The sequence below is a fragment of the Durio zibethinus genome, chromosome 18 (genome assembly GCF_047325235.1).
Source record: "Durio zibethinus cultivar Kanyao isolate XHJ-2024 chromosome 18, ASM4732523v1, whole genome shotgun sequence".
In the NCBI taxonomy this organism is placed as follows: Eukaryota; Viridiplantae; Streptophyta; class Magnoliopsida; order Malvales; family Malvaceae; genus Durio; species Durio zibethinus.
The window spans coordinates 12,537,819-12,564,845 of record NC_143179.1 but is presented as its reverse complement, the minus strand read 5'-3'; the positions used below and the strand labels follow the sequence as shown (position 1 = coordinate 12,564,845).

The following is a 27,027-nucleotide window of genomic DNA, read 5'->3' as shown; positions in this document are numbered from 1 at the left end:
GTTTTTGATGCTTCCTAAGGATAGCCTCAATATATGACTAGGATAGGAAGTATGTCTCCTAACAGTCTCAACCATAGAGCTGCTGTTATTGGCATTGTTTTGAAACATAAGGAGAAGTTTCCAATCTTCTTTAATTTGATTATTTTTCTTTATTTATTTACCATTTAAAGCTTCAACTTTATAAAAAGGAACTAGAAAACGTATTCTGGATAAAGTTGATTCTAATATTTTTCGTTAGGGTTGTATAAAAATGGGTAGTGGAGAATTTGTAAACTGAGTAGCTTGGTCTGAGTAGCACTTACACCCAACCAAAAAGAATTTGTAAACAGAAGATGTTCCAGGCCTCAAGATCTCTCCAAATGTTGTGCTTGTCATGAGTATTGGTTTCATAGCTTTTGTTGCCATTCTTCATTGCATGGGCAAGCTGTATTTTGTTCATAGAGAGGCTTGAAAGCATGTCGAACATTAGGAAACTAAATTCAACAGGGTTAATTTGGGATTTTAAGTTACAATCTTAACTTTTTTTTTCCTTTTTGATGAAAAACGAATCTGTTTTCAAGGTACAATATATTTTCAATGGTTAAAAGAGGTTTAGCTGTCATTTTTCAGTTTATTTGAGGAAGATGGTGCAATTCATATTCTTATCAGATTAGTTTTTAGCTCAAATTCCTTGGAGAACTAGAATTGCCATTAACTTGATTCTGTATTTTCGTTACCAATTTTGAATAGTGGAACAGTATAAACATGGGCATAATACATGTGCAATAGGTATGGTTTCTATCAACCTTAGATTTTGATGTACAACTTTACACAGACAGTCCAGCAGAGAATTTCTGTGAAATTAAAGTTGAGAAAAAGTTTCTTTTTGAGTCCTGACCCATATGTTCTTATTTGTTCTAACACTATTTTTTCACATGTCCCCAACATTTATTGAAGCAGATGATAGCCAGACTGTCATCAACATAATTAATTCTTCTGCCTTTGCACAAAATCTAAAAGAATATTCCCTTCAACTCGTTTGATTGTTCTAGAGTGTTTGTAATGCAATGTCAGTTGACTTTTCGATCTGGGATTTCTGTTTTGCTTTTCAAAGACTACTTCAAGTTTGTTTTATGGAAAGCAGAAAGGGATTTAGCTTTACTTGAGTATAAACAGATCAGAGCATTTCAGTTCTGGTCTGAAATGAAACCAACCCCCTTCCCATCTCTCTCCTCCTTGATTACATGATAAAATAAGACTATGTAACAACAGCAAGTGCATGAGAATCATATTGATTCATGACTGATAAGGCTTAATTAGTACAAAGATCATACCAATTTTCCTTTGTACAAAGATACAACATAAACCAAATTAAGACGATGTCTCCTTCCTTTCCTTTCCTTGTAGCAACTTGCCTGAGAAATCCTCAGTAAAACAAGTCATGACCCACTAATGATAAATAAATCACTTTACCCCTCAAGGTGGCATGCACATGAGGGATAGTTCAAGAAGCTATTATCCCAACATTTTTCAGAATGCATGCCTTGTAACAGGCCACTTTACCATAAAGTCAAATCATTTTTTATTGTCTAGTGAACAAATTTTTTTGGGGTTTTGGAAATTGTGATATTTTGTCATTTACTCCATACATTTCTGAGCCAAATTTATCTGGTAGCATTACATTTGAAAGCAATCCATAGTAGGCAAAGTGTAGCCATAATCTTTTACGTAAAGTCTCTTTTTATGCCAATTTCCTTAACTCTTCAGCCAGAACTGAAAATTACAATTACAGTTGATGGGGTTATAGGATTCATGTCACTTATATACCCTTATAATTAAGAATTCAACATGCGTACCTGTATAAATATATATATATATATAAAAAGAAATTTCTTGACAAGAGTAACTGATCTAATAAAAGAACAAACTGTCATTTTCATGTCTATTGCTCATATACAGAGAGCATAAGCAGTTTCTTACATGACACATTAACAAGAAAGGGAAAACCCATAGTTTTTATAAGAAAAGAAAAACATGACACAACTCGAAATAGCGAAGTCCTAACTTCTCAAACCATATTTGCATCTGCTCCATTGAAACATAATTAAGGTAAGGAAAAAGATAACCCTGCTGGAGTACTTTTAGATTGCTCTCAAGTCTCAACTAGCCTTGCGGAGGAGGGCCAAGTATGTAACCAGTTTTGGGGTTAGTATTTGGCCCTGGATCTTTATAATCCATTATTTCAATCATCTCCCTTGATGTATCTGCAATTCCCTGCTAGCCAAAAGATTTTAAAAAACCAATTTTAGCTCCTAAAAATTGTAAATAATTAAAGAAAAGAGAAAAACCAACCTCGAATTGAGCTGTGGATTCTTCGAACTCAACCGTCTCCATCACTTTTCTACCAAATACTAGGAACAAAAAAGAAAGTATAAGACTAAAAAACAAACAAAAAGAATCAAAGAAAAAACATCAAAAGAAAACAGATTCCTAGAAAACAAAAACCCAAAAAACAAAGTGATACCTTGAGAGAAGGAGAGAACCAAAAGCATTGAAAGAAGTAGTTTGAGAAACCAAGACCGACCCATTATTTCTTGAACAATCCTGGAAAATGGGTAGTTCTCAGATTTTATAAAAACATGAAGAAAAGAAAAGATAGTTTAACAGGCTTTTGTTGAGAGTTTCTAGGAAACTGCTAGGCTTCGGCTTCTGCAGATCCAGTGAAAGGACTTTAAAGCATGTTTTTTCTTCAATATATATAGAGTGAGTACGTAAATAGTGAAGTCTACAAAGGACCATTGTTTTCAAAATCCTGATTTTTGGTTTTTTATTTTAAAAGGCTTTGGCTTTAGACTTGGGAAAATGAAAACTGCCTTTGTTTTTCAGCAAGAAAACGAGGCTTCAGTGTGGTTTTTTGTTTTTGTTTTGTTTTTTTGTTTTTTTTTTTTACTGCTTTGGAGAACCCACTTTGGATGATGTCAAGGTGCGTGGGAGAATCTTTCCACTGACAACTTTCATTACTTTTTTTTTTTGCAATAATTTTTGGTGGGTATAGACTTTGCAGACAATGGCCTCTGGCAGAATGGTATATGTTCTGATACAGGGTTTAACAGATTCTTACAGCTAATTGAAATATTATATTTAATAGAATTGGTTTCTTTTAGAAGATTTCTTTAATGTAGAAGAAACAAATTAAAAGGAAAAAAATAAATTTTTATTATTGACAGATCACTTACAGTGTATTTTGCGATTGGTTAAGAGAAAAAGTTTGAGATTGAAACTTATCATAATTGCTTTTTGTGTATTAATTTGGTCAAGTAGGAACAACTTTGACGCAATTTTTAATACTTTTGAAGATTTGAATTCACTTTTTTAAATATAAAATATATACAAAAATCATTCAATTAAATATTTTTTAAGTTGTTTTAATATGAACTCAAATTTTTCAAACATATCTCAGACATATTGACGTAAAGCTTTCATCATGCTAAAAACTTGAAATTTTTCATATACAAATCTCCTAAATTGTTTTATGTCCTGAGTGCATCACAAAAAATATGTAAATTTCACAAATATATCATGTGCTTTAAAGACGAATTAAAAATAATTTATAAAATTTAAAAATTAATATTTAATTATTTAATAATTAATTCTATTATTTATGTACCCAAAACCATGATTTTTTGCATTTATTTTCAAAATCTCTTTTTTTTTTTGTTTTTTTTCTTCTTCAACAGTTTATTTTTCTCTCACTAAAACATGAACATTTTATTTTTCTCTTTCCAAAACCTAAAAAATGGGATTTTTTTTTTTTTGTCGTGTGTTTTGTGGGTACAATGTGTATAGCCCATAGAAAAGAGAGGACCCTTTTTTAACGCGAGTGTAAGTAAATTGCAAGTATTATTTTCTTAGCACAAGTTTTTTACCAACTTTTCATAGAGATATTGGGTTTTGGGGTTTTGATGGATGGATAGGGGAAAGATGTAGATAATTTTTTTTTTGTGAAATTCGTCAAATTTTTTATTAGAAATGATTAAATAAAAATTAAAATTGATAAATTAAAATTTTTTATTATATAGATTATGTGCACAAATTTTGAAAAATTTTGAAAAATTTTTTATATATATTTTTAGATAGATATTTTTAATAAAAATATTAATAAAATTTTTATTATTAAATAAATATTGATTAAATTTAAATTATAAATAATATTATCAATAATTTTTTTACATATTATTAATCTTTCAAACTTTATAAATCTACTGGTTTAAATTTTTTATTAAATTTTTTATTAAATTATTTTTAAAAAAAAAATTACACAATATTTACTTAAAAAACTTCATATAAATTTTATCCCACTTGGAATTAGATGCAAACAGGAGTGTTTTGGGTGTTTTAGAATTTGGGTATCAGGCAACACTCTATCAAAGCCTCTGCCCTGTTCCTTTTATTTTTTATTTGTTGATTGCTGTGATCAGGTGCTGGGTATGTGAAACAGTGGCCTCAATCTTTCTGACCATAAGAAATTCTGAGATTGGGGAGGTGGCAAGGTTGACCATAGGTGGAGTTGCAGAGATGGGAAGGAGAGGATGATAATAACTTAGTTTTTATTATTAATTTTTGAAAAAAATGAACAAAAAATAAATTGTTGAATTTTAGAGAGAAAAAAAGAATAGATTGTTTTAGGAGAAGGAAAAATAAAAGGAAAAAAGCTTTTAAAAAAAGGAAAAAAATCATGGTTTTGTTCAAATAAACAATAAAATAAATCATGAGTAATTATGTATAACTTTTTAAATTTTATGGTTTTATTCTTATCAAAGTCTGATCTAGGATATGAAGGAATCTAATTCTAAAGGTTAGTCATTTTTCCAAAATCACCTTGAAAATAATTTTTTTTTTGGAGGGGGGGGGGGATAACATGAAATAAGTGGTATTACTTAAAACCCTTAAACAGAGATTTGTTCTTGCATGGAGGTGGCCAGCATGGTTTTGTTTGCCCATTGCTTGGTTAAAATAGTGTCTTTTGGGCAACTGGATTCCCATTGTACCACAAATATTGAAACCATTTTTCCAATTTTGCTCTCAATCAAACTTTAATTTACTATAGAAACATAAGGTAAAAATAAAAATTAGATCAAATAATTTATATATTTATGTCATGTAAACATTAAATTTTGGGTATTCGTATCATATTTTACATAAAAATTACATGTCATAATTCGTATCAATACAAAAATATAAAATATATTTTTTGTTTTATTAAATTATATATAATTATTACTAAAATTTTAAATTATATTACTTTCGTATCTAATTTTTATATTATGTTTATATTGTGTCATGTCTTAGATTGTCAAATTTAATAAAAACCAAAAGAGAATAAATTTCATTACCCATTTATCCATGTTCTTATGTTTCCTTAAAAGAAATTAAAGAATGAATAAAAACAATTACATTAAACAAAATTAACTTCCTATAAAGGACCAAACATCTCATCACATTTGATAGGATAGGTCAAGACTCCTAAAGAATTTTAGAAATGGAAGTAGCCTAATATAAATTAGTAATCTCATAAACTTGAGATTTAGTTTCGTTTGTTCATATAACCACTCTAAAAAAATGGCTTTTTATTGATCTAAAATTTAAATTTTAACACATACAATTCTTTATTTATTTTTAAATTCAGATTTTGTTTACAAAAAAAAATTAATAATCTCGTCATAATCAAGATGATAAGGCATGCAGCAAGTCAAGTTTTAATCAATAAAACCATATTATACCTTTGCTAATTATTTCCCTCTACTAACCAACTAGGCAACTTTGCATTTTCTTACATGTGTTTGTAATTATCTAATTTGAAGTCATCAAACAATATCCATAACTTTCATTGGCCATTATTTTTTTTTTTTTCTTTTCACTAAGGATGAATCTTGTTTGAAGTAATCATACAATATCCATAACTTAGCTTCTTAAAATTATTCTAAATTAATTGATTCTAAGTTGAACTTTATGAAGACATGAGTTCTATAAGTGAAATTTTTTTTATATATTTGAGACTTTAATGAATTGAATTTTGATTAGCGAAATTAAAAATTTAATATGTTATCAATAAATTATATGATTAAAATTAAAATTAAAAGTTTTATATTTTACTAACAAATCACACGGTCAAAAGTTCAGTTAGGGCTTCTTTTTTTTTTGTATTTTTTTATCTAACAAATAAAAAGAGTGAAGTATAAGTACATGATATGAATAATTAGGTTAGGTTTCATCCCACCGAGGGATGGGTAGGCAGCCAAGTTGGCTTTGTGGAAGTCTTGCTTTTTAGGCAAAGTATAGCTTTCAATCTCCACTTAAGTATATTATAAATGGTTGTTTTTTAATGGACTTCTCTTTCTTTAATTATTATCATTTTTTGGTTAGCTAATACTATCAATGATACTTTGAACCAAGAACATATTCTCTCTACATTCCATTTGAAAAATGAATAACCGAAATTTAAAAAAGAAAAACTTTGAATAAAGAAAAGTTAGGAGAAGAAAAAAAGATTAATTGGAACAAAATATAGAAAGCTATTTCATCTGATGGTTGAATTATCAATTAAAGGTAATAAGAAATGAGATTGTGAAAGTTAATCTTTGTAGTATTATTTCCTTGAATTTAATTTTGTAGAGTTATCATGAAATCTTGACGTGATTTAATTACAATCACAAAATTTTAATTGCATTTGAAGTTATCTAATTAAAATATTTTAAATAAAACTTATTTATTATGAATTAAAATTTTATGATTGTAATTAAATCATGTTAAGATTTTTGTGATAACTCTAAAAAAACTTAAGCTAAAGGTTAGTCATCAAGCACTTGTTCTAGTTTGGATAACTTAGAGAAGTGATCTTCTTCTTGACATGGAAAGTAGCAGACAAAGAATAATATTATAGCATAGGGTATACTTTATGATCCCAAAGCTCAGTGATTAATTTGCGGTACTTTGTAAAGAGGTTCAAATTTAGTAATTTAAATAGTAGTTATTAATTTGAGCTTTAATTAAAATAAAGCAGAATAAAGTAAGTTGGCAAGTTAGATTTTTAGTTTATCAGAATCACAGAGGATAGAAAGGAACGATTTGATCGTCAATAAGCTATTAATTTAGTATAGTTTTAAAATTAAAGATTTTGCATTCGAATCCAATCGTAAAAAAAAAGATTAAAAAAAAAAGAAAAGATTTGATAGACTGTGAGATTTGGATGTTTCAATGAAGTTAAGAAAGGATTATGTTTGTTGCTTGGGGTTGAGGAAGCTAGGATTTTTGGCCAAAATTAGACAAATTTAATTTGGTAAGAACTTTTAATTAGGATCAAGACAAGGCTTAACACTTTGAAAAGAGCTCATTTATCAGCCCTTAAGAAAGGATCTATTCTTTTATAGGATGTTTATCTAGGCCCATCCCAACATTGGTTTCCCAGCAGTTGGGGTTGGGGGGCTTGGGGTTCTCATTGTCTTTCCAGACAGAGGCTTTTCTGTGATTGGCTCCCCCATCTTACTTTTATAAAATTATAATTATAATTAAGTATTATATTTATATAATTAATTAAATAATTAACTATTATAACATAATTAAATTATAATTCCTAATAATTAAACTAATAAATTAAATTAAATTTATATGTTTGTGAAAATATAGTGATAACAAACTTATTTCTTTTAAATTGAAAATCACTTATAATATAGGTAAACTCAAATTAAAAAGTTGTAACGTTTACATATAAATAACTTTTGTTACTATATATCCAATAGATATATAGAATAAATAATAATAATATATATGAATACAATAAAATTAAATTTGAGATAATCAAATTAATTTATTTAAAAAAAATCAAAATTATTAATAAAAATAATACATGTATAAAAATATTTTAAAAAATTATGGGGTTCATGCCCCCTGGCTCCCTTATAGACCTCCAATGTATATATGAACCTGAACCTTAGCTAGTTGATTTTTTGAGCTATCTTTAAAAAGTGATATTCAATTAGTTTGAGTTCAAATTTCACTACTTATAATATAGTATTTGTTCTGGTTTTTTATTTTGGTTTTGCTTTATCTGCACTAAGTATGATATTACTGATTAGAGGGGAGAAGAAAAGAAAGGAAAACTTTATGATCAACTCCCCACCTTTTGGTGCTACTTGTTTGGATTCTATGGTTAAGGAAATGGAAAGGTGCTTGGCCTTTGCTTATAAGAATTCAAGTCTATCTGCCGAACAAGGGCCTACATGGACTTTTTTGTTTTCCAAGTCGCACCCTATTTCTATTCTACCTTGAACTCCACCTCAACCAAACCCCAACCAAACTGAAGCTTTAGCAGATTATTATACTTGCTGGCTGCTGCTTTGGCTTCAATCAATTCGGTTTAACTATACTGCTGGATTTTTACACACAAATAGACAACTAACAACCTTCATCCAATCTGTTGACATTGATGCATGCTTGTACTGGAAGGCTGTGTATCTTTCTTTCCAACTGCAGAGAAAATAGCATAGTGGCAGTGACACTGGGTTCTATATCATTTTATGAGAATCAGAGAATCTGCTTTCATTCATGCATGAGAATCTAGATTTTTAAAGAAAGTACAGAGATGCCTATCATGGCAGTTTAAGGTAGATTGAGCAAACATTACCAAAAATATTTGTAAGAGAATAAGAAGATTGACTTCAGTTTCCAATTTTATTTAAATACAACTGGGATTTATGGTACAGAAACTTGTCCTACCTATCACCATTTCATATATATTATGTACATAACCTGCAAACCATTTAAATGAAAGCAAAAAAAAAAAAAAAAAACTGCTCATACTGCATTGGGGAAAAAAAATGAACCCAAAAACAAAAAGAAAATTCAGTTTCTATTTCAGCTAAACACGCTGCCTTCAAAGGATATGACAGGAAACTCCTCTTCTGTTCTCCTCAGTTGGCCTGCTTTGAGAGTTGGTTATAAAGAGGGATGGCGAATGAATATGACCCGGTGGCTAATGAAGTTGGACTGAATTTGTATGGAATAATTAACACCACCAAGCTGTATGCAACGCCATATACTAATTAAAAATCGTAATTTACACAATCATGAGCTCTCATGGAAGTTTATTGACCTAGATAATGCTGCTGGATTTGCCTTTTACATTTTTTTTTCATTACATTTTATTTAATGCTCTCCTAATTACAAAGTAGTCCTATCGTTTCATTTTTTTTTTATCTATCTTTTTTTTACATGTTTCAAAATTAATTTTTTTAATATTTAAAACTCTTATTTTTTATGATTTTTTTATATTAAAAACCATTAAATTTCAATTTTATAAAAAATTTTAAAATTTAATATTAAATATATTAAATTAATTTTTTAAAAAACTTTGTAAAAATTAATATTACACAAAGTATTTAGTAATTATTGAAATGCTTTTTCAACCGAAAAGCTATGGCCTGAAAGCTGAAAAATCCTTCAGTTTCGTTGTCTATCAATGACAAAAATAAATAAATAAATGTTGTTACATCTTCTCTCCTTCATCTATTTGAATCGGAAGTCCGGAAGCATGAAAAAGAGCTCAAAGTCTGATTTCTTTTGACCCAAACGCGCAACAAGAATGTGTTGAAATTCTTAGGTCAAAAAAGTTTAGCTCTTTGTTTTCTTTTCTTCTTAAGGTGGCGGCGTAGAAGTCAATGAGTTCGGCGTTGGACATTTTGTGAAAATCTGGATTAACTATTGGGTGAGTAATCTTTGGTCCGATGGAGACTTGTAACTGTATATAGAATTGGAATCGTTAGTTTTCTCGAGTCTTGATTTGGGAAACAAATATCCAAAGGGAAAAAAAATGCATATGTGAAAAATCGTGATTTCTGTAGTTGATTGCTGGATTTATTGTCTTTTTTGGGTTTTAGAGATAGAAAATGTTTGAAGAAATGGGAGAAAATGGAGTGTAACGAGGAGCAAAAGAGAGAAGGGAACACCAAAGAGGCCTTTCATTTCATGTCTATTTTAAAATGAACAGAATTTTCCACAATTAAAGTTCCATTATCTATTTCATATCCATTTTTCATGTTTATATAAAATACTTTCGATTTTTTTTTGGCTAGAAAATACTTTAGAAATTTAATATTTAAAATTTCTAAATTTCAAAAAATCTTCACATTTTTTAACAATATTTTTCAAAAATAAAAATATTTAATATATGTGATAAACAAGTAACGACCAATAAAAATAAAACATAAGTGATTAAAAATGCATTTTAAAATGTTATTGTTATTTCAGGTTAAAAATTAAGTAAAAGATTTGATTTTTTTATTATTTTTAAATATTTTATTTAATGGTCTATTAGTTTTTAATTTAATAATTAACGACGTTTAAATAAATATTAAAAATTAAATTTTGAATTAAAATTTTTTTTATTTATATTAAGATTTTATCATTTTAATGTAATAAAAAAAATTTTCTTTATCGGTCAATACATAATTCTGTTTACGAAAAAAATTTGATTCTCACCCTTGTTCTCTAAATAAAAAAATAAAGTAAAATAAAGCATGAAGCCAACCTTTTTCAAGCCTTCTCCGATTTTTTTGACGGGTGTTTAGAATCCCGTCGTCAGAGTAAGGGTAGAAAATAAAGGGCAAAATTTTTTTTGAAAAAATATTTAACCCACAGAAATAAAAATCCACGTCACCTTTCGATTTGATGGGCTCCACCAACGAATTCAAAGATCAATAGTTTATTACATCAGCATCATATTCTTATGTGGACCCATTTCCAAAAAAGTAAAGTGAAAAAAATCCCTCTTCTAGTGTGCTCACACATGTCCAAAATTTTCCACTTGTGAACCCTTTTTCTTCATTTTATTTATAAATAAACTTTTTTTTAAAATGCAAATGAAGAATTTTTTTTTTCTAGTGGCTGACTAGTTTCCCGATTGGGTGGAGGTTAGCTCTAGAATTGACACGTGTGATTCGACAAAAAATAGAGCATATCTTTTCTAGCCTTTACTCGTGTGAATTTTGATTTGGTAAAGAAAAATAGAAAATTAGGAATTTAGGACTAATAAAAAAATAATTTAAAGCCCTTAACCCGTAGCTCAAATGGACTTACTTTTCCAAATCTGTTTTCTAGGTGTACAGGCTAGTTGACACGTGGATATAGATTTTTTAAAATAATAATTTTATATGAATTTTTATATTTTTTTTGTTCAACTTTTTTACAATATTTTATTTTGTTAGTATTTTTTTCTTGTCCGCATAATAAGCTACACGATGAATTTCTAGTATTGGTTTTTATTAATATTCAATTAACCATTAGTAAATAAGTTTGATTTTTGTTTAATTATATTTATTTATTAATTTTAAAAACTATCATAAATAACATTTAACATTTTCGAATTTATTAATTAAATAAATAAATTACGAACCTATTAAAATTTTTTTATGTTCAATTTATTTATGTTCCAAATGTAAATGAATAGAATATTCCATAAATAATTAATGAATAAATTTAATTCTCATTCGTTTATATTCATTTAGTAAATTTATCAAATAATCATGAATAATATTTTAAAATTTAATAATTAAATGAATAAATTATTTATATAATAAAATTTGTTTATATTCTATCGTGTTGTATCCCTACTTATGTAATGCTTGGACAATTCTATGTTTGGCTTGAACTTTGTTTGTTGTTGTAGCTAGTTGCTTTATAACAGGTTTTACTTTCTTTTGAAAAATAAATTTGTTTATTCAAAAATGTATATATTAAAAAAAAATTTAGAAATAAGGATGACTAATTATAACACTTATTAATTAGTGAATAAAAAAGTACGTTGATGCAACATTTTAATTTGAAGTCTTTTTTATAAAAATGCTAGATTTATTTATATAATTTCTTCATTAATTTTGCAGAAAAAATCTTTTTTTTTTGTGGGCTCTTGTGTCGTTGTGATCAATATTTTGTTAGCCACTAATGATAATTCCATTTGTTTTGATTTATTTGCTAGTGGATAACCCATTTGATAATTTTAGACCCAGTTTTTTAAAAGGGCCCAAGATCTTGTGCTCAGCCTATTTCCATAACATTTGGGATTAAAGCCCAAAAGAAAAGAGTTGTAGTTTCCCAATGGCCATCACTTTTGGACCTAAAAGCTCATTCCCAGCACTAACGAGTTTGAGTTTCAAATGACATGTCTTGAGGGACTCGAGGTGGAGGAGGCGGAAGAGAGAAAGAAATGAGAAAAAGAGTAACTACGTTAACTTAATTATTCTATGTTGGAATACATATAAATAAAGAAAATGAAATGAAATCAAAAGAAAGAAAAAAAAGTGTTTTTTTTTTTAAAAAAAGGTATATGTATCTCTTATTCAAATAATTAAAATTAATAAAAAAAACTTTAATAATTATTGTTTGAATAAAAAAAAAAAGGAAATAATTTATTATAATATTTTTTTTATAAAATAACATATAATATATAAATATATTTTTATACTATCTAACTTGTATAAATAAATTTTTTTAAACAAAATTAAACATGTTTAATAAGGTAAGATGTATTAATTAGTTATTGATTTACTATTAATTTTATATTTAATTTAATCTTTTAATTTATTTTGACAATAATTTGATTTATTTTGTTATTAAGAATTAAAAAAATCATAAAATATTTATAAATTGTGATGTTATATAAAATACTCATAAAAAATTATTTTTGTAAGTAATATCAATTATATAATCAAATCTAATGTTATAATAAAAATATGAATATAATAATTTTTTTATAAAAATAAAATTTTTTCAGCTTTTCTTTCATTAGTTTTTTTATTAAAATTAAGATATTAAAAAAGAGATAATTATAAAAAAAAATTAAAGGTTATTGAGTTTTCATATTTTTTTCTCTTTTTTAAATTAAAAATGTATCCAAACAAAAAAATAATAATTTTTTTGTTTCAATTATTTTCCTTTCCTTTTTCATCCCTCAATACAAACATAGTGTAAAAGTAAAAAAAATATATTATATATAATGAGGTGTTTTGATAAATATTTCGGATCAAATTGAGGTGGGTTTTATGTCTCTACTTCTACTTTGACCTATTTCTTTAAAAAATTTGATTTGATTTAAAATTTGATTTTTTGAATAAATAAAATCAATTTCATAGAATCAAGTCAAAATTAGATAAATTCAAAGATCAATCATCCATATTCAAATTTTCTTTTTTTATTTTTTAAAGAAAACATAATTATTTTAGTTTAAGTTTGATTTCTTTCTATTATTTTTTTCCCTTGCTTGAATTTTGATAAATTGATATTTTTAAAATCAGATGTTTTCTTTTATTAGTTATCACAAATATGGAGGAAGAAGATTGTTATGTTCAACCTAACTAAAGGACAACAATGATTAACGAAAATCTAAATTTTTGAGTTTCGATCTTGATGAAAATTTTTTGTTTGAATTCATTTAAAAAAGGGAGAAATTTGTGTAAAAAGACTTGAAACTATTTTTAATCAAAAAAATGAGGAAAAAAAAAACGACAAAAGAGATGGTGGACCCAAGCCCATAGAATGCCCCCACAAAATCATGAAAACTCAAGTCTTCAAAAAAGCCCATTGTAATAATCAAAATACCAACAGAAAATAAGAAAGAATTCCATTCTTGTTTTTGTCTTTGAACGTGTCCGACCCTCCTTGCAACAAATACATATAACACACAATTACACAAACAAGCCAGAGCTCTTATGTTAGCTCAAATTTTTTGTGATAAAGGAAAAAACAATGCCAAAATGTTAAAAAAGACTCTTGCGTTGTCCTTTTCTCTCTCTCAATAGCCGGCCTTTATTGGGTTCCTTTTGAGTTGAAGGAATTTAATCATTTGGATACTGATACAATCACCTGATCTTGAGGTGGAAATAATAAAGTTGTTTCCTTTTCGAGTTTTTATGAGGTGGGTTTGATCCGGATTTGGAGTTTGGATGGAAGGAAAATTGATAGAGTTTCAATTTTTCTTTATCGGGTTCTCTTTCTTTTTGGATTTAAAATTCTGGGTTTGATTTGAAATGGTCTATTTCCGTAGCTCAATCTCAGTCTGCAACTCGGTTGACCAGTCTTCTTCAGCTACAATCATGGCCAATTCTGCGAATTCAAATGATTTTGTGTTGAACTTCAAATCATCAGCACCAAGGAACAATTTTTACAAGAAACAAAAGGTATTCAATGCACCAAGTTGTTTAAAAATTCCATCTTGTGAAAGATCAAGATCTGCTGCCATTGATGCTGTCATCTTAATTGTTGTAACTGCTGCTTGTGGATTCTTGTTGTTTCCAACTATAAAGTGTATATCTTTGAAATTGATTGAATTTCTTGGAGCTGCCTTTTATTTAGTTAAAAAGGAAATGATGAGAGCTCCAATGATATATGGATCTATAGGACTTGGTTTTACTTCTGCTGCAATAGCTGCTTGGGTTTTGCTTCTGTGTACAACTAGGAAATGCGGGAATCTTTACTGTAAAAGGCATAGGAAGGCGGCCGAGTTTGATATTCAGTTGGAAACTGAGGAGTGTGTCAAGAATTCCAGCACTTTGGTTAAAGATGTTGTTAAAAAGGGACTTTTTGAATTGCCACGTGATCATCATAAGGAATTGGAAGCTGAGCTAAAGAAGATGGCTCCGGTTAATGGAAGAGCAGTGCTCGTTTGTCGAGCAAGGTGTGGATGTTCTGTTGGCAGATTGGAGGTTCCAGGGCCAAAGAAGCAAAGAAAGATCAAGAAAAAGGATTTGGGATATGATAGAGACACGAATTAAAGCAATAAAGAAAGTAGTCATAATGCAGAGAGAAGTGCCTTCTCTGGTTAGTTTAATCAGAACTATGTTGTCTTTAAATAAGCACTCATGGCAATAAGTTGTAAGGATTATATACAGTTGGTTATAGTGGAGAATGTAACAATCCTTTCATTTATTTTAATCACTATTTATGGTAATTTACTTCTTAAAGCTTATATGTTGGGTTCTTAACTTATTTTATGTAGTTATAGTTTCTAGAATTTCTTTTTTATTGATTATAGTGATTTTTGAAGTTAGAAACTTTATTATGGGTATCTGACTATTATGCATTATGTTGAACTATTTGATTAGTGGTGGTGTTTAAATATGAGAAGAAGAAGATTGATAATTTTTTTTTTTTTTTTAGATGTAGAATGTTAAATACTTAAGGTAAGTATTCAACTAAAATTATTTGAAAGTTCTTGATTCTGCATAAGATTAAGTACAAGTGTTAAATGTTTTTCCTCATACTAGTAGACCCTTCATATTAATCAGGATAAAAGGAGTAAGGTATACTTTAGGGGTTAATTACAGGGTCTTTTGGAATGTCTTTGTTTGATGTTCTTTGATCTGTTTTATTCACAACTTAAGTGTTTATACTGTCGATGCCAATAAATAGAAACCAGATTTTTTGTAAGTATCTATTGTTCTATGATCAGTCCTCAAATGATTGCAAGATTTCCAAGTATGTTCAATAGATCTGAACTCTTTCCACCTGCGGTAACTCTGCACAAATTGAGGAGTCTTCGGTTGTCATGTTTTTCTCCTTTGCTAAAACTTCATGCTATGTTATTTATGTTTGCTAAAACTTTCTGTTTCTCCATATTCACCTTGTGATTTGGGGGCAAAAGCCTAGGATCAGATGAGAAGTAGTGCTCAAGGAATTGCATGAGGCAGAAACTATCTAGAGCAGAGATTTGTTACATGATCTTACTTTTTTCAATGGCTGTTGTATTTAGTTTGTGCTTTAGGTTGGTAGTTTCTCTTTTCTGTTGCTTTATTTTCAAGCTGACAGAACAATAACAGTCTATTTGGATTGAGGGGAGAGGAAGGAAAGTAAAATAAAGTAAATGAATGTAAAAAAACAAAATTTTTCATCTCTTGTTTAGATAAATTTTTAATTTAAGGAAAGGGAATAAGGTAGAAACCAAATAACTTTTGGTTTCCCTTATAAATCCAATTTTTTTTAATACCCTAATTTGGAGAAAAAGTTAGGGAAAGAAAAGTTAAAAAATATTTTTTTTATAAAAAGATTATTATGTCTATATTTTTAATATATAATACTAAAAATCTAATAAAAAAATTTAAACAGAACTTGTAATTTTATCAAAACTATATTGTAATTTTATCAAAACTATCTCTTTTTTCAAGTAAGTTTCACGTATTTTTTTCAATAAAAATTTTTTTATAATTTTTTGATGATTTGATTTTAATGAATAGTTAAATATGAATAGATATATTTTTTAGATTTATAAGATGATGGACTAACTCAAAATCTATCAATGCATATTTATAAAATATCTTTTTATTTTATTTAATTAAAAAATATTAATATAACAGTAATTGTGAGGCTAGACAAGATGACAAATATATCATAATCTAAAAATGCTTTAAAATCACAGACAATAAAAGATTATAATTGAAAAAAAATTTCCTAGTGAATCATTTCTTTCTTTTCCACTTTTATCTATACAATAATAATAATTATTATTTCTTTATTGATTTAATTATCTAAATAAAAATTACATGTATCATTTAAAAAAAAATTATTTATTTATTTTATTTATTAATATTTATCCGGGTAAAGGAAAAAAAGAAAGATGTGCTGAACACTACAGACAACCCCTTTCCCCTTTTGCATTTCCCTGCCCAAGTCATATTTTTTTTGTTTTACTTTAGAATTAGGCAACACTCTAGAAACCAAAACTGGGGATTTGATTTTATCATCTCAGTTGGAGAAGTAAGTGATGGCTTTTCATATTTTGAAATAAACATATTTCGTACTCCTAATTTAAATCATCAGAGTTCAAATAGATTTTTAATTTAATTGATTAAAACTTAAATCCGAATAACATTAAACAATAACAAAAATTTCTCAATTTTTGAGAGATCTTAAACCCATCTCTGTCTGGCCGGCATCCATGAGATTTTGGCCACAGTTTTTGCCAGAACAAAAAACTTAAAGGGGGCCATGTTCATTTTTCCCTTTATCCTTTAGCTATAAGGACAGGGGATGATGGTGATTGCTTCACAAACAATGCTACTTCGCCCAAAATCATATAGGAAAAGCTAAAACAAGAAGCTTTGTTTAGTGGCTCACGTTTGTTTGGCAACAAAAACCAACCCCAAGACACCACCTGCCTACCAAATTCACCATTAACACTATGTTTTTTAAAGAAGGAAAGTGGAGGAAAAAGTAAAGGAAAAGAATAGGAAAGGAAATTCCCAGTGATCTCTATTCACTTTAGTCCCTTCTTCTAAGGGGTAAAAATGAAAATATACAAATTTTTCTTTTAAAGAAAATGAAAAACTGATTCGTTTTAGTTGCAATCCATGTCTTGGGCTGAAGTCATTATCATCACCTTGACCCGAACCTGACTGTTCGGAAACCCGACCCGAACCGGCCATAACCATCATGCTAGCCAAAGCTAAAACCGATTGTACAAATCCCAAACCAATCTCCCCACCTTCCAAACTCCCATGACCACTGCCACCGCCTCTGCTTTCCGCCTCCTCACAGGGCATCAAAAACCGACAAACAGGCCATGACCCGTGGATCAGCAGCCACTTTTCAACACAACCCGAATGAACACGTGCTTGCAAGGTATCTCCCCAGCTTCTTCATCAACTTTAAATTCTTCCAAACAAATGCCATTCCCTTTCACTTTTATCCTTGGCATCACTTCGATGGAAGCTTTCTAAGCCGGGACAGGTCCTGGTTTATTCTCCTCGCCGCCGCCGAGGTGGATCACGACGTAGACAACCCGAGAAGTCTCTTGGGTTTGGGTAGGAATATCCGCCATGTGAATGTAAGGAAATTGGAAAAACAAAGAAGAAAAAAAAAACTTTATTATGAAATTAAAATAGGAAGGAAAGAGAGGATTTTTACACAGGATTTGATTGATGTGGCTCTGGAATGTTCGGGAAGAACGTAGATACGAGGATATTAATGACTGTCATACGAGATTCCGTTAAAGAGCTGCTAGAAGTTTCTGTTTCATCCGAAAATACAGGGGAAGATCTGGTGACGTGGCAAAGCAGATGACACGTCAGATAACGCATGGAAACTAAAAGCAAGCTATATAATGGGCCCGGACTTTTTTTTTTCTTTTTTTTTTTATTATAAACCTCTCGTGGAATAAAGAAAACAAAAAGAAATTGAAATTGTAACTGTTTTTGATAGATTTGCAAAATCTAATAGGATAACACTATTTTCAGATGCAGTTGTGGAAAAAATTGAAAACATATTTGAATTTCGTTTTAAATTTGGTTTAAATTGATTTTTTTATTCGATTTGAATTAGATATTTTAATTAGGTTTAGATTGATTTTTGGATTATGAAGTAAAAAAATAAAACTATTTTAATGGAATGAAATTATATTTTTATTAATTTTTATACAAATTTTAATTTTTTGTAAAATAAAATAAATGTTTTATATTTAAAATTGTTTGAATATATTAAAAATAATATGAAAATAATAACAAAAAATAATTTTAAAGAACCAATGAATTCAATCAATAGAATTCAATTAAAATCAATTCTATTTCAAAAAATTTTGGATTTGAATTAAAATTTATTTTTAAAAATCTAAATTATTATGCATTAATTGAAATAATCAAACCAAATCCAATTCGATTTATTATTACCTTATTAGGGTTATTTTGTTAGATTATAAAGAACACTTCACGATAAAAATTAAATTTACATAATTATTTATTATTTATTTCTTTTTATTTATATTGTTAAATCCCTAATACTTAATTGAATCCCATATATTTAAGTACGAAGCAATTACATACTTATATATACATTATCTACTTCTTTAATAAAAACAAGCTTTTTTGTAGCAAAACTAACATGGTATCAAAGCAAATCTATTATTATTGTAGTAGGATTATTCATTCTAAAGTCTAAATTTTGGTTTTAATTCCAAGATTAATATCTAAAAAAATCTATTGTCATAAATCAAGCAATTAAAAAAGGACATAACTCATAAGGAATGAGGATGGATATGTAAACATTTTCTAGTGCAAACCTTTTCTGGTACTATTAGTCTAAACCTTTTATTTTACAAAAGCAAATTGACAAACTATTATAACCCGAGACAAAGGTATGGGTCATGACCCCAAGATTTTTTACCTTGACCTCCTCTTCTTTATTGAAATTATTGTTAAACTCTTTTTTACTAAGTTTTTGCCTTCATTCTTTGATTATAAGATTTAGACTTGAAGATTGCATGCATCTAACCCACTTTTTTTTTTTTTTTTAAGTAGGTAAGTCAAGGGTTCATTTAACTTGGGATACATCAAAATGTTGTAATTCCCCTTTGAATACTTGGTTTTGAAGATCTTTAATCTTTATAGCTAGGCTACTATTTTTATGAGTATATATAGACGACGAAGTGGAAATAAGAAAATCTACACCATTTGATGAAGTGACATAAAATTTTAAAGGATTTAGCATTCATATCAACTCTTTTTTATTTTTACAAATACCTTATTTCTTTCATTCAAAAAGAAGAAAAAAAAAAAGCAAAAAGAGTTGGTAGATGTAACAACATGCTTTATAAGCTTGAAGTTTGCTTACCTAATTCTTTTTTTTTTTTTTTGTGAACCTAATTCCTCCTTTTAATTCAACAAAATATGAATTTGGCTTGAAAAATTTTAATGCAAATATATACAATCTTAAAATTTGTTCGTAAAAGAGGTTGCAATTTTAAAAAGAAGAAGGATTATAGATATTAAGATTTAAATTTTACATCTTATAGATATTACTTCTTTAAAATAATCGTATGAACCAATTAAATTATTGATAAAAAAATTTGAATTAAATTTCAAATTCAAAATCTACATTTTTAACTTACCATAGAAGTTGTTGCATAATCTTCTATGAGAATTCTTTAATTACAATTAGTGTAAACGAATATATAGAGGTTTTGTTTTCAAAGAGATGGGACATTGTCTTCATAGATATTGACTCGTAATAAAAATGAAACAATCATGATCAATCTTATTGTAATTTAAATTTTCTTGCTTTAAAGTTTTTCTAGAAATTTTAAATGAAAACTAAAGAAATGAGTTCTAAATTTATTAGCTGTCTCATATCATTTAAATGAAGTACACAATTTTTTTTGTTAAAAGAATCATAACTTATTCTTTTTCTTGTATTGGATGAGGCAAATAAGTATTTTTCCATTTCTAATTGGCTTTTGTATTTACTTTATTTACTATTTGAATCTCACTAGATGGTAATTCATGTTCAATTTGCTTTGCTATCTCCATTATTTACAGTGTAGTGGTAAAGTGGAGAAAGCAAGGTAGATAAGTAAGTACTTTCTAAACCACTCCATCTTTATTTCACAAGTGGAGCATTTTTTTTTTTTGTCTATTTATGCATGTGATTTGAAAAAAAAAATTAATTTGTAACATTATTCATGTATCATAGTAGCTGTAAATAGTTAAAATTAGACAATTTTTAATTATCTTGATTAACTTAAAAAAAATTTAGGTCGATAATAATTGTATCATAAAAAACGATTTAATGGTTTAAAAAATATGAGTGAGATTTATATAAAATCTTAAATTTAGATTGAAACATTGTTTTATAAAAATGTAATTGAAAAAAAAAAAAAAGCTTCTCTAGGCATGATGACAAAAAAGCATCATCGAAACATTTCTCCTTTCCATGGTTTTTTTTTTTTTTTTGAAATATAATATTTACCAATATTTTTTCTTGGTAACAAGAAAATTTTATGGATGTAAATTACTTGTCTAATTAAGGTAGGTTTATTATATATATATATATATATATATATATATATATCTTTAAAAAAAGAGGGTAGGTTTACAATCACGTCTTAAAAGGGAGTCTTCTAAATACATCATAAAGTTTTCTCTATGCACCTCCAAAAATATTTAAAAAAAAAACCCACATAGTAATACCAATTTTAACATTTAATAAATCATAAAAATATCCTCAATAATTTATATATTCTAAAACCACTTTTCGTATATCTTGGAAATGGATTTTAGAAAGTTATATTATGTTTTTGGTAATCCATTTCCAAAAAAAAAAATTATGATTATAAAAAATGAATAAATTTTCGATAATCATATTGCATTCTCATAAATGAATTTCTTTATATTGTTAAAAATATATTTTTTTAAATATATAAATGTTTGTTTAAATTTATATTTAATCATAAACTCTTGATAACATTTAATTTTAATTTAAATAAAATAAATACATTTTAATTTTAAAATAAAAAAAATTAAAATAAATCAATCTCTTTATCAATATCTGACAAGAAAAAATCAAATATGTCACTGATAATGACGTCAACAGACTAGCAAATTTGGTAGTAAGAATTAGTGATTGAACGATTAAAGGTTTTTATTGTCAAATTTGCTAATCTGTTGATAGTATTGTCAATGTCAATATTTTGTAGAGTGTTCAAACTCTAACTAGCATGCATGCATACACATGAATCATCGATGTACTCATTCTTATTTGATCATATGTGTCAATGAAAAAAACATGTTAATTCTTAAGCATGTATGGGCATAAAAGTATTTTTGTCTTGAGACCAGAAAATTAAAAACACCCATTTGTCTATGCAAAACCAAAAAATGATGTTTTCAATTTTTTGGAAGCTTAAAAGAAAGAACAAATTTATGTCATACTTGTTGAGAAATATCTATTTCAATTTTATTAATATATATGATCAAGTAAATAGATTCATAAGCATATGATTCAGTTTTTCAATACTTAAAAGTGAAATCGAGTTTCTCGAAAATAAATATCTAAAAAGACTTAAAAACTTAGAGATAGATATCCAATAAGCTTGAGTATTCTTAAAAATGAATATCTAAGAACTTTTTAGATTTTTCAAAAATGAATATTCAAGAATTCTTAAAGTTTCTCATATATCCATTTTCGATAACTTCAAAACCTCTCAGATATTTATTTTCAAAAAATCAATTTCAGAAAGTAAGAGAAAAAAATTAAAGAAATGATAGACATGAAAAATAGAAAGTGAGGGTTAGGTTGTATTTAATAGGAATAGAAATTTAAGTTTTGAATTTGTGGTGTATAGAATAATAAATGAGGTGTAAATAGGATTTATCTCTTAAAAGATGATCACTTATTGTCTTGGATGTTGTCTAAAGCTTTGGTAAGTTAAATTATATGAAAAATAAAAAAATAATATATTTTTTTAATTTTATAAGCAAAATTAAAAAATTGTTATATATTTTTTAATTAAAAGATAAATAAATTTGTTTTTAAAATTTTATAAGTGAGATTAAAGGGTATGTGTTATTTTAATATTCTAAAATTTTCACAACAAATAAGATAATTTCTCTTATATAATTAAAAAAACTTAACTAAGTTGCACATCAAATTAAAATTTATTTTATTTATATTTTAATATATACAAAAATTCAAGATGGATAAAATATATTCCGTCTATTTCATTATTTATTTATTTTTTTATTTTAGGATATTTCAAAATTATGTCCTTTTTTTTAACATGTAAAATTCTTTTTTTATATTTTAAAATTATTTTTTTATTTTTTCACATTAAAAATCATGAAATTTTAATTTTATAAAAAAATTTTAAAATTTAACATTAAATACATTAAAATAAAAGTTTTTTTTTTCTATAAAAATTAATACACGATAAACACTTGGTGTCGAGGGAATATATGTTTTGGGCAATAAAATAGGTCACTAGTAAGTTGATTTTTTTTTTTTTTTCAATTTTATTTAAAAAAGGAAAACCTTTTCGCTTTTCTTTTATATTACATATATTAAAAAAATCGGGCGGTGGGTAATTGACGAGAGTAAGATACAGAATGTTCGCTGCGTCACATGCTATTCCAAGATCCGGTTCAATCCTCTGATAATTTCACCGAAAAACCAGAACTTCCGTTTTCCCTTCCTTTCTATCTGTCTTTTTTTTTTTTTTTTTTAATCTGAAAACAAAATCCGAAGGGAAGAAAAACTTAAAAATTTGATTTTGGAAAAATAAGGAGAAAGAGAGGAGACACTGGAAAAGAGAAATTTCGATTTTTTATTTGTGTTTTTTTCTTTGAAACTCACCAATAAATAAATAAAAAAACTCGCCGGAGCTCCGTAAACAGTTGAGAATCCGATGAACTCTCTGGGTCCGAATCGGTTTGATATCTTCGAGATTTACAGGCGATTCTGTGGTAATCTTCTTTCGCTTTTCTTTATTTGATTTTGCGATTTTACTTCTTTATTCTTTCCTTTAAAAAAAACAAATTTAAACATTTTGGGTTGATGTACAAAAGAAGAGTTTTTAAAACTTCTCCATTTTAGGTGAATTAATGGGTGAAAAGACTGGATATTAGATAAGGGTTTTTGGGTTTGATTTTGTTGTTTAATAATTGTGGGGGAAGAGAGTTGAAAGTGCTTTTTTTTAGTTCAAAATTTGGTTCAGTTGAAGTTTAATTGGGTACCCAAAAAGAAATAATAAAACAAGAAGAAAATATGGAGTGTAATCTGATTTGGTTAAAATGTTCAAAGTCTTGGTCTTTTCTGATATGCTTAAATTTTTAGAAGTTCAACTGTTTAGAATTATTTTGCTGTGACTGGGATGTTACTTAAAAAAAAAAAAATTATTTGGTTTGGTATATTTTGGGTTTGAAGCTTGAAAAGGGCTGCCGTCATTTAGTTAACTTTTGAACTTTCTTGCAGAACTTAGAATAGGAAATGCATATGTTTGTGGTGAAGAAGGCTACCAACAAGATGAGGAATCACAAAGAGCTAAGTTCTCAAGGGACGCGTTGAATCAGCTCTTAAAAATGATGGATTCAAGGTTGCACACAAGGTAGTACACATATCTTGAATCTGTATATAGAAGTTTATCAAGTTTGGTTAGCTGTTAGGAAGATTAAAGAATTGGTATATGAATCTTAGAACACTTGACAATTGTTGACATGAATGAACCAGTTTGATATTTAAGGGATGCCATATGAACTTTGTATCATTCTTGGCAGTTCTTGTCTAAGATACATTTCATTTAACTGCAACAGTTGGAATATGCCAATCCCATCTTAAGGTTGAATTTTGAGGACTCCAGCTTGAACCTGAGTTGCTTGAGTTGTAATTGCCCTCCTAGACTGTGTTATACATTCTACATCCGTGTAGACTACTACTGTATCATTTATGATTAGGTGTAAATACTTGAGTGAAAAAGATATTATGGCACAAGACCTAGGTCTATTTTTCTCAAAGGGAGGTGAATGGCAGAAAAGATTCTGTATCCAATCTTCTATTTTTGGTTATTCGGTCATAATTCAGTTGCACACTAGTGATTGTTGCATTTATTCAACATTTTATTATGTTTCCTTTGACAGGAATGCAATCTTTGATGAAGTTCTCAAGCTCATGTTACAACTAGACTTGGTGGTGAGATTCTTCTACATTAAATTTTTTGGGGGACAGATTTAAGTAGAATTTTAGAATCTAGTATGAAATATCTTTACAGTTCTTTATTGTTGGTATATTGACTTTATGTTCTGATATCATGTTTTCCATACTGAAATTTGACTGCTGTTGTTTCTTGTAGGTAGACTTTTCTGAATTCTCACGCTTTTATGATTTTGTTTTCTTTATATGCCGAGAAGATGGTCAAAAGAATATTAGTAAGTTGTCTCATACTACTTAGTTAAATGCAAATGCTTTTATTTGATATCCTTGGTATAAATATTGAGGATATATAAGCTATAAATTATGATGAATTTCTTTGGTCTTGTATTTAAATCTCTTCTTTTTTGGCATGATTGATAGCTGTAAGCAGGGCGGTTGCTGCATGGAGATTAGTCTTAGCTGGCAGGTTTCGATTGCTTAACCAATGGTGTGAATTTGTTGAGGTATGAGTATAACTGATACTAAGCTGCTAACACTTTTGCTTGTCTCTGAGGCATCTTGCGAAAGTCTTGGTTATTATTCCAATGTCTAAGACTGCTTTAATTTTTGCATTGACCTTTCATTAGAATTATGATATAGTTTGTTAAGGTAGACTTAAATTGTAAATGATTTATTATTTACCATAATTAGTAGAAGATTTTATTTCTATCATATATGGGGTCACTTATCTGTTGCACCAGTTTCAATTGTTCACATGTAAGAAGTATTCTAACTTTTTTAGTTTAGTTGCCTTATACATGCCTTTGAAAATCCTTATACAGGGCATGTCACCCTGTGGCCTGGGCATGCCAAGTATGTGAATATGGATGATAGTCATCTCATGGGTTGGTCATTTATTCTGTTACTGTACTATTAGTTCAAGTTGGAAGTATACCTGCTTATGGCCTCTACTGTTAATATCTTGATTAAGGCAACTAATGCATTTGATTTACTTTCAGAAAAATCAGCGACATAATATTTCTGAGGATACTTGGCAGCAAGTTTTAGCTTTTAGTAGGTGTGTACATGAAAATCTGGAAGGGTATGATCCTGAAGGTATTGAGTTTCCCCAGATCTGTCTTATGGGCTCTCTCATGTGTTTTTCCGCGTGTATCTTAGTTGTTTGGTTATTTTCCAGGTGCTTGGCCTGTTATAATTGATGACTTTGTGGAGCATATGTACAGGTTTGGTTTCTGTAACTTCAGACTTTGCATGATCATGAAAATTTTGATGGCTATTTCTTTATTACTCAGTTTATTTTGGGCTACAATTTCAAATTCCTATTGTAATGTTTTTACTTCCACTTATTTTCTTTTCATTTTTGTATTTTACTGAATAACTCTTGTATGATTCGCTTGGCCATATTCATTTTTATTGACCAGTAATCATGCTGTGTGTTATTGGTTCATTCATGATCCTGATCTTGCAGAATGATTTAAGAGTAATAATTTTATTTTGTTTAACACTATGCCTAGTTGTCTCAGAACCCCCCCCCCCCCCTTTTCCCGGCTTGCTTCCCATTGCAGAATTTCAGGTTCCAATAAAGTTTCAAATGTTTTCTGTAGCTGTGGTGATTCAGAGTCCCAGTCGCGTGCATATGAGGACTCTTTGCCTGGTAATATTAGTTTTCATGGGGAATTGATGTTGTAGATAAGTTTCCTACTTATATGGTCTGCAATGGATAATTGATGTTATCATAATGATATCATGTGGCAGGATTAAGAGAATTTCCTGGGTTGAAGAGGAAGCTAACTGAATGTGGTGATGAAAAAATGGAGTCCAATTCTCTCTTTTCAAACTCTCCACGCGTGAATTGCACATTGAGTTCTAAGAGAAGTAGGTTGATTGAGCACAGATCAGTTAATAGGGAAGATAATCCTCCCCAGAATTCATCTGATGAATGCATGGAAGTTGTTAAACACGGTAGTCCAATGGGTTCTTCCAAGTCTCCGTGTGCAGTTGAAGGTTGCCTCTCTAAGGGTTTTGCAGGGCTCTCGTCGAGTTGCTCGTTTTTTGCAGTTTAACCGCAAAAGAAGAGTTTCCAATACATATAGCTCCCACCCGAGTTTCAATATTAAGAAAATATACCCCTTGCTGAGTCTATGATTATAGATATATTCGTATGTTGGCTGGTGCCACCAATTTCAGATGATTGTGGGTCAATCTTATATTTCTCTTTGGACTTTGTGGGGTGCTGTCATTGTTTTGTCTGATGAATCATGCGTGTCATATTCCTGTCATCTTGGAACCCCGAAATTAATAAAAGAATTATATGTTACATTTGTTTTTTCAATATAAATGTTGGAAGCATGTGTATTATTGTTTATCTCTGGGAACACAATGTTTGCCCAACAAAAAAAATGATAAGATGATTGCTTGGGCCCTGCATTGACGATGGTGTGCTGAAGAAAATTATCGTTGACTTGGTGTTTTGCAGATCTTTACTCCGAAGGGTGAGGCTACTTTGAGCAAGGCTCTCTAGAATTGTATGAGTAAAAGATTTTACATCTAACCTTACCCATTCAAGATTTTTTTCTAGAGTACGTTTCACGAGAA

The 27,027-nt window shown here is 28.3% G+C and overlaps 2 protein-coding genes, 1 long non-coding RNA gene and 1 pseudogene across 5 annotated transcripts; 2 read left to right on the top strand and 2 right to left on the bottom strand.

The window, feature by feature from the left end:
* Positions 1 to 1,886: 1,886 nt before the first annotated feature.
* On the bottom strand, positions 1,887 to 2,780 carry LOC149513741 (uncharacterized). Of its 2 annotated transcripts, none has more exons than XR_016329520.1 (3): positions 2,504 to 2,780; positions 2,332 to 2,390; positions 1,887 to 2,256 (listed from the first exon to the last, which is right to left on the bottom strand). It is a non-coding gene; the product is annotated as an uncharacterized LOC149513741 (long non-coding RNA). The 2 variants fall into 2 exon arrangements; XR_016329521.1 differs by having other exon boundaries at positions 1,887 to 2,253; positions 2,504 to 2,722.
* A 10,891-nt stretch (positions 2,781 to 13,671) lies between these two features.
* Positions 13,672 to 14,974, top strand: LOC111300563 (uncharacterized). The gene has a single exon (XM_022896196.2). The coding sequence runs from the start codon at positions 14,055 to 14,057 to the stop codon at positions 14,796 to 14,798; it is 744 nt and encodes a 247-aa protein (XP_022751931.1). The 5' UTR covers positions 13,672 to 14,054; the 3' UTR covers positions 14,799 to 14,974.
* Positions 14,975 to 17,248: 2,274 nt separating this feature from the next.
* LOC149513740 (E3 ubiquitin-protein ligase RING1-like) lies at positions 17,249 to 18,229 on the bottom strand (annotated as a pseudogene).
* A 4,633-nt stretch (positions 18,230 to 22,862) lies between these two features.
* On the top strand, positions 22,863 to 26,770 carry LOC111299626 (defective in cullin neddylation protein AAR3-like). 2 transcript variants are annotated; one of them, XM_089747608.1, is made up of 9 exons: positions 22,863 to 23,249; positions 23,758 to 23,890; positions 24,420 to 24,471; positions 24,632 to 24,707; positions 24,853 to 24,935; positions 25,431 to 25,527; positions 25,610 to 25,655; positions 26,037 to 26,086; positions 26,188 to 26,770. In XM_089747608.1, the coding sequence occupies exons 1-9, from the start codon at positions 23,192 to 23,194 to the stop codon at positions 26,493 to 26,495; spliced, it is 903 nt and encodes a 300-aa protein (XP_089603734.1). In that variant the 5' UTR covers positions 22,863 to 23,191; the 3' UTR covers positions 26,496 to 26,770. The 2 variants fall into 2 exon arrangements, with proteins under 2 accessions (XP_089603734.1, XP_022750661.2); XM_022894926.2 differs by having other exon boundaries at positions 22,865 to 23,249; positions 25,998 to 26,086.
* Positions 26,771 to 27,027: the final 257 nt, after the last annotated feature.